Below are 8,132 nucleotides of genomic sequence, written 5' to 3' on the forward strand. Positions count from 1 at the left end.
GATGAGCAAATAAGGAGAGGGACAGGAAATAAAAAGGGATCTAAAATTGATGGTGGGGACGCCAAGGCAAAACACTAAGGGTGGGTAACAGAACAGCAAGGGGACCAGAGCAAGGAAGTCCTGAAGGAATACCAGAAATAGACTTTGGGGCCAGGGCGTGGGACCCCATCAGATGCCACCAGAAAACACTCCTAAAGGTCAACAAATAGACCTTGAACTATTTACAGGCTTTTCTCTTTTTTTGTCATTGGGTTTTCTTTGGTTGTGATTGTTGAGTTTTTTTCCTTTTGTTGCTTTGTTTTGCTCTGTCTTGTTTTTGTGCATATTGTTATCTCTGCAGGTCTATCTAGATAAGATAGGTGGGATAAATAATCTGGAGGAGAAAACAATGGTTCCAGGGGGACATGGGAGAAGGGGAGGCATAGGTGTTAACAAACCCAGGGACAAGGAAACAACAAGTGATCCAAAATCGGTGGCAATGAGGGTGTAAGAGGCCTGGTAGGACTTGATCATGGGAAATGTAACCGAGAGGAATTACTGAAACCCAAATGAAGGCTGAGCATGATAGTGAGACAAGAGGAAAGTAAAAGGAAATACAGAAAAGAAGTAAGAAGCAGAGGATGTACACTGGTACAGATAGGAACTGGAAACACAGAGAATCCAGGAAAGATGAACCCCTCAGGACCAGTGGTGAGAGTGGTGATGCCGGGAGCGTAGAGGGAGGATGGGGCAGAAAGGGGGAACCGATTACAAGGATCTACATAAAACCTCCTCCCCGGACAACAGAAAGGTGGGTAAAGGGAGAGGTCGGACAGTGTATGACATGACAAAATAATAATAATTTATAAATTATCAAGGGTTCGTGAAAGAGAGGGGGCACGGAGGGAGGGGAAAATGAGGAGCTGAAGTAGAAAGACAATGTTTTGAGAATGATGATGGCAACAAATATACAAATGTGCTTGACACAATGGATAGAGGTATGGATTGTGATAAGAGTTTTACGAGCCCCCAATAAAATGATTTTTTTTTAAAGAGAGAAGGGGGGAAAAAAAAAGAGAGAAGGGAAAGTAAAAGTTAAAAATAAATAAAATAAAATAAAATTGACAGTGGGGAGGGTGTAGAGTTTCTGGTCATGTCTGATCAATTGAAATGTAGCTGAGAGGAATTACTGCAAGGTGAAGGATGGGTAAAGATGATAATGGAGGAAAGATAAAAGAAAACGAGAAAAGAATAAGAAAGTAGAAATTTTATATATGCATAAATATAGCTATGTATATAAATATATAAAGATAGGTATATTTGTGTGTAGATATAAATATAATAAGAGAGCAGATGGGCTGTGGGCCTCTACTTAAATCTTACCCCAGTTCAAGAACGGTGGTTCTAATAATGTGGCAATGTGTGATCCACACCTTCCTGACACAACCGCCAAAGACAAAAATGAGTCCATAAGCAAATGTGGTGAAGAAAGCTGATGGTGCCTGGCTATTAAAAGATACAGCATCTGGAATCTTAAAGGCTTGAAGTTAAACAAGCAGCCATCTAGCTGAGAAGCAACAAAGCTCACTTAGAAGCAGCACACCAGCCTGGGTGATCATGAGGTGTCAACAGGTATAGGTATCAGAAGTTCAAAAACAAGCAATCAGTTTGACTTGAAAGAGTGTAAGCAAAGTGGAGACCCAAAACAGACCTGTAAGATAATAGGACAATCCCTCACAGAGGGGCCACATGGAAGGGATGGTATATCCAGGGTGCAGTGTAATGCTGAGGAAACACTATGCTCTAGTTCTTTAATATTTCCACCCCTTACTATTATGGTCTTGGTTTCACCACATTAATCTTGTGAGACCTATGTATGTTCACTTGTATAATTAAGGTCGTTTGATACATGAAATCCAAGAGTGATAAACTCTTCGGAAATAGTAATGGGAGTAATGATTTCAGGGTATGGGAAGAAAGGGTAGGGAGAGGAATCGATAGCAATGATGACTGTATAACCCCACTAGAGAGGGATGAATAACAAAATTGTAGGGGAACGGACACATTGAATGGTGCATGATACAGTAAAAATAATAATAATAAATATATATAATATGTAAAATAATGATTGCTGAAGACAAATGGGTGCATAAATAAATGTGGTGAAGAAAGGTGATGGTGCCTGGCTATCAAAAGATATAGTGTCTGGGGTCTTAAAGACTTGAAGATAAACAAGCAGCCATCTAGCTCAAAAGCAACAAAGCCCACATGGAAGAAGCACACCAGCCTGTGTGATCACGAGTTGTCAAAGGGATCAGGTATCAAGCATCAAAGAGCAAAAAATCATATCATTGTGAATTAGGGGGAGTGTGAAGTGCGGACCCAAAGCCCATCTGTAGGCAACTGGACATCCCCTTATGGAAGGGTCGCGAGGAGGAGATGAGCCAGTCAGGATGCAGTATAGCAAGGATGAAACCTACAACTTTCCTCTACTTCCTAACTGCTTCCTCCCCCCACCCCTCCTGCCCACTACCATAATCCCAATTCTACCTTACAAATCTGGCTAGACCAGATGATGTACACTGGTACAGATAGGAACTGGAAACAAGGGAATCCAGGACAGATGATCCCTTCAGGACCAGTGCTGAGAGCGGTGATACCGGAAGGGTAGAGGGAGGGTGGGGTAGAAAGGGGGAACTGATTACAGGGTTCTACATATAACCTCCTCCCTGGGGGACAGACAACAGAAAAGTGGGTAAAGGGAAACGTCGGCCAGTGTAAGATATGATAAAATAATAATTTATAAATTGTCAAGGATTCATGAGAGAGCAGGGAGGGGAGAGGGAAAATGAGGAGCTGATGCCAGGGGCTTAAGTAGAGAGCAAATGTTTTGAGAATGATGAGGGCAACACATGTACAAATGTGTTTTACACAACTGATGTATGTATGGATGGTGGTAAGAGTTGTATGAGCCCCCAATAAAATGATTTTTTAAAAATAATAATAATAAGGATGCCTGGAGGATATGGTGGGGGAGGGAGGGGATAAAGGGTAGCCAATATCAAAGAAATCAAGAAGAAAATGTTTTGAAAATGATGGTAGCACCATTTGTAAAATTATGTTTGATCTCATTAAATTATGGATTGTTATAATAGCTGTAAGAGCTTTCAATAAAATGATTTTTTTTTAAGTGCAAATACACCACATATTGGAAGGTGCAAAGAGAGAGAACAGAAGCTGAGCCCCTGACAGGAGTCCTCCTCCCGCCCACTCTCAGGGGCCAGCCCTCCTGGCAAGCCTGGATGAAAAGGAGCAACCACATCAGACATCCCAGCTCTGCTGAGATGCTCCAGTTGGACTTTTCAAATGACCCCTTCATCCAACTGATGCCTGGCTACCTCTATCCCACAGAATTCCCAGACCTTATTCTGCCATTCAGAGGACCAATGTCTGGGAGGGTTAGGAAGCCCAAAGATCAGCACCTGAAGGAGGGCAGACATCAGTGGTACCTGGGGCTGGAGCCTGGTGTAGATGGTGCTGCCTTCTCCCGAGGGATGCTGCTCCTGCTCCTGCCCCTGCACCAGAAACAGTTCAAAGAGCTTCAGAACCAGGAAGTCTGTCCACTTCTGACTGCGGGGGAAGCGACAGCACAAAGGAGAGGCACCTAGAGGGATGTGCCAGGGCCTGGGAGCATCTTTATCAGTTCAATTCAGTAGGTAGAGTTTTTTAAAAAACTTTTTTTTAAAACCCACAAGAAACCAGTGTCAGGAAATAGTATGTCCCAGAAGTAACCAGACCACACTGCTCAAGGGTTTCCTTGTGGGATATAAAAAGACTTTTCCCCAGCTTTGTCTTCCCCAAAGATATGCCAAACATTAGAAGCTGTTTGCCAGCACAAGGTGGGAGGTCAGATGCTTAGACATATTCTCCCTGTAGGCATTCAGCCATCCAGAGCAATCAGACAATATTGTTTATTCCCACCATAGATGGGGCTCACTCCCTGCAGTTAGGAACAGTGGATTGCTTCCCCTGAAAGCTTAGACTAAATCAACTCTCCAGTTCAAGGGCAGTCAAGGTCAGGCCTCCATCATGAATTTAGGATCTGCCCATTTTGTCACATGTATACCCTTAATCCCTCCTCTTCTTATAGCATGTACACCCCTAGATTATGCCCCTCCCATTACTGCATTACCTATAGTACAACCCCTTCTTGTGACTTATGTCTTTACCAGTAATTAGGGGGCGTGCTCGCCCCCAAAAGAAATATAAGCCTTGGTTAGTAATAAATCTCTCTCACTTGCTTCTGCAATTCCCACCTTCCATATCCTCACGTGGACCACGAAGAGGGGCTGAGGTGAGCATGCTACCATAAAATGTGTCTGACTTCTTTATTTTATAATCTCTCCTATCTCTGTTCTCTGAGTTTACTATAATCTGTACATATGATCACTGTACAATTGCGCCTGCAGGCCTGTGATGATTTGTTAGGGGCTGGCTCCCTTGACATTTCCTGTCACGTGCTTCCTATTGGTGACTTCTTTTGCTAACGTCTCAACTAATAAACCACATAAACTCTGAGTGGGACTCTGCTCTGTGCCTTCCAGTGATATGAGCACTAAAACTTAGAGGGTTTGAACATTGTAAAACTGAGCACACTGATCCCCGGGCTGAATCTAGTCTTGGGGATCAGTTTCCCTTGGCCTCAAGCCAGCCCCCTAAGAAGCTGCAGAGATGGAGGAAGCCCCAAGTTTAAGGCCAAGGCAAGAAACACAGTGGCCCCTTCTCAAGCCCCTTTACAACAGGTTGTAGGCAGAGGTATTTTCTGCCCCTTGCCCCCTGAGCAAACACTGCCAGTTTGGCCTCTGGTTGCAACCAGTGGGGGCCAGCAAAGCTCCTTTGACCAGGTGCAAGGAAGTCAAGTGGGACACAGAAATGCCAACCATCCTGGGAGTCTGGGAGCCAGAGGCACCAGCCGCCTCACAAGTGTGCTGCATGCACTCCTTCCCTCTCCGACCAGCACAATGTGCCTCCAGAGAGGGTCTGAACTGTCCCACCGTGAGACCACATCAATTAGAGCACATGCAGACGGGAGGCTGGAGCGAATCGGGAAAAGTCAGGGAGAGATGAGGCCAAGCAGGGGGGAACCCCAAGTCAGAAGCAGGGTAAAGAGCTCAGATCCTCAAGCAATTTCCCCTGTGTTACGAATGTAATGTTATCTTGATGGGGGTGAGGATGGTACTTTTATCAAGCATGGGGGCTTCAGTATCTATAGATCAATAAGCCTGCTTCCAGGAATTCATCGGACTCAATATTCCCACTGCTGGAGCAAAGAAACAAATGAAAATAAGGATCATTTGGTCCCACTGAACCCAGGGTTGAGGAAAGTTACTTGTCTGCTCCGTGAGGCTCTTTGCCTGAAGTGACTTTTGGTGCATCACCTTTGAAGCAGAGAACCAGGAGTTGAGGTGGGAAGAGGGAACCTCTCCCCTGCATCATCCTGCCCCACTGCCTGTCAGCAAGTAATCTGGTGAGGACTTCTCCACTAAGCCTGTCACCACATCCTGCCCACAGAGCAGCCAGTGGTTTGGGACAACCTGTAGATCCACTGTGGTGTCCTACCCCTCCTGAGCTGCTGTGAACAGCTTAATCTAGTGCTTAGAGCTATAGTCGTACAGCTCTCACCAAATGACTCCGTGGGATTATGCAAATAAAGTGTTTGTGCCACCACCCCCCCCCAAGATTGGTGCATGTCAGCCTTGTGTGGGTAGTATGACACAGTGGTTGTGTGTTGGGCTGCTAACCTCAAGGTTAGCGGTTTGAAACCACTAGGTGCTCCACAGGAGAAAGACGAGGTTTTTTATTCCCACAGAGTTACAGCTTCAGGAACCCACATGAGCAGCTCTACCCGGGCTTGTCAGGGGGCTATGAGTGGGAATTGACTCAATAGCAATGAGTTCGAGAGATGTTTGAGCCAGAGCATTGGTCATTTTTTCCCCTCCCACCAGGTACACAAGAGCCAATGCCAAAGTAGGGGAGGACCTCGCAACCACAAAGAAAGAAGAGATGGGCATGGAGCATGTTCTTTGGGTTCAGAACCCCTGTGCTAAGGACCACCAAGACCCAGGAGACAAAGAGCAATACATAGCAGCAGAGAAACATCAGCAGCACAAGCAACAACTTGGCCAGCAGAAGATACAACACATTGGGTTTTTTCACCCTCACAGTGGGCAAGCCGAATGCCTTTGGGCCAGAGACCTGCTGATGGGATGGAAGGCCTCTAGGCACTTCCTGGCAGCTTCAAAGGGCTTTGTAATACTTGGTGAGCAGCGTAAACACAGGGCTGGCCCAAGAAGCCTGTGGGGCCAAAGCTGAGACCCAGGGCCAGAGAGGCCTGCCTGTGGGCACAGGTAAGAAGCTGTCCTAACTAAAGAACTGCATCCTATGCCCTCCCTGAACCTGAGTTATGACCTGATACTTCCCTAATAAGCCCCACTAATTGTGCATGTTTGTGAGATTTGTATGGTCCTTGCAATGATTTCTCATGCCCAATAGAAATGTAGAACGTGCAGGGGGAAGGATGGCTGCTATCCTAATTGGTTAAAAGGTTGGAAAAGGAAAGCGTGTCTGATGTTCACTCATAAGAATCAGCCTTGGGCTGGTGAGGTTGATTCTTCTTCCCCTTGTCGAATTAGAGGAGGTCAGAAGCCACCATGCCATTTCATACTTCCACATCTCTGCATGGAGCCACTCACTGCCTTCAAAGAGCTCAGAGAAAGGTGCCCAGAGATGCCTGTATCTTAGTGCTCACCTGACTTCTCTTTCTACTCCTCAGTCAGATTCAGTCCTCTTCAGAAATGGCAGAGAACAGAGCCCAGTGGGCCAGCCACAAAGCTGCAGCCACACTGGCATCTCTCCCAGCCTGGGCAAGGAGCAAGGGGCTAAGACAAATAAACTGTTGACACAAAATGTGTGGTTTGGTTCCAAAAATACAAGAAGGCTCAATTCCTCTTGGGACTCGCTCATTTGGTGAGGCGAGGCGGACACAGGCCCCAATCATCAGCATTAGGACCCCCACTGTTGGTTTTTGTTGAGCTACATTCTATGCCAAAAGGCTCCATCTGCCCTCCTCCCATCTCCTCTGTTTCCTTTCTTTTCCTCGTTCTTTCACTTCCAAAGCTGATGGAGAAAAGAAAGCGAAGGGGAGATTAAGGACTGCTTTAGGAGATCAATTCCTGCTCTGAATGGCTATCCCCTCAAATTGACCTCCAGACAAGCTGAGCGAGACCCCAGTTCTAGGGTGCCATACTTGATTTGTCCCGACTCGCAGATTGTTGATATCTTCGTACACTGTCAGACATTCTTCCGCGTTGTGGCCTACAGGAGGAAGGAAGGAAAGAGGATACCTGCCGAGATATCCAGGCACCACCCAGGGCATGTTTCCACATCTGGCAAACCCTACCTTCATTCCAAATGGTCAAGATCTTGAGACCAGTGGCCACCACACAGCATGTAAACTGGGGATAAAGGCTGAGCAGCTGCCTCTTCCCTCCCACCACACTCCTGAGGACAAGGGAATGCAACGCTTCCAGGACCCCTGCTAGGCATAGGACCAGGTCACGTGACAAATGATGCTTCCACTTACGTGGCTGTTTCCTTTTCCTCTTGCACACATAGAAGTAGGTGAGGGTGCCAGAGAAGAGTATGAATAGCAGAACCATGATGATCATCGGGTAAAGCAGAAATGTCGATTCTGAGGGACACAGAAGGCCAGGGGACTGAGAGAGCAGCCCTCCCACTGCCCGGCCCACTTGCCTCTGACAGGGGCATTCTCAAAGCCTGCACCCCTTTCTGGTGAAGCTGGTGTTCACATGCCCTGTCACTTCACCATCAGGGCTGTTTCTCTGGTCATTTAGTGCCTTCCCTAGAGGAGGGGCTAGAGCTTGACTGTTAACAGCTGATGAGCCTGATGCAAATTCAGATTCTGCCCCATAAACTTACCCAACTTACCTCGCCCAACTTCCTCAACCTCCCTGATCCTCAGCTTCCTCCCTTCTGAAAGAGAGATACTGTTTTGTACCTATGGGGATTAATTCCATAACTAATTTATGTAAAGCATATGACTTGGCAAAAGTTACATCAAGCCCCCCCCCCCC

At 46.4% G+C, this 8,132-nt stretch overlaps 1 protein-coding gene across 2 annotated transcripts in view; it reads right to left on the minus strand.

The window, feature by feature from the left end:
- The window catches only part of CD244 (CD244 molecule), a 66,797-nt gene that overhangs the window by 19,431 nt on the left and 39,234 nt on the right, over positions 1-8,132 (minus strand). The window contains exons 4-6 of one of the 2 annotated variants that reach the window (XM_045298458.1): positions 7,622-7,729; positions 7,286-7,353; positions 3,489-3,548 (exon numbers count right to left, since the gene is read on the minus strand). In XM_045298458.1, the coding sequence (XP_045154393.1) occupies positions 3,489-3,548; positions 7,286-7,353; positions 7,622-7,729 (236 nt within the window). Of the gene's footprint in view, positions 1-3,488; positions 3,555-7,285; positions 7,354-7,621; positions 7,730-8,132 lie in introns of both variants that reach the window. The other variant, XM_045298457.1, reaches the window with a different exon arrangement.

The sequence above is a fragment of the Echinops telfairi genome, unplaced genomic scaffold (genome assembly GCF_000313985.2).
Source record: "Echinops telfairi isolate 266 unplaced genomic scaffold, ASM31398v2 ScPeMD7_7425;HRSCAF=8463, whole genome shotgun sequence".
In the NCBI taxonomy this organism is placed as follows: Eukaryota; Metazoa; Chordata; class Mammalia; order Afrosoricida; family Tenrecidae; genus Echinops; species Echinops telfairi.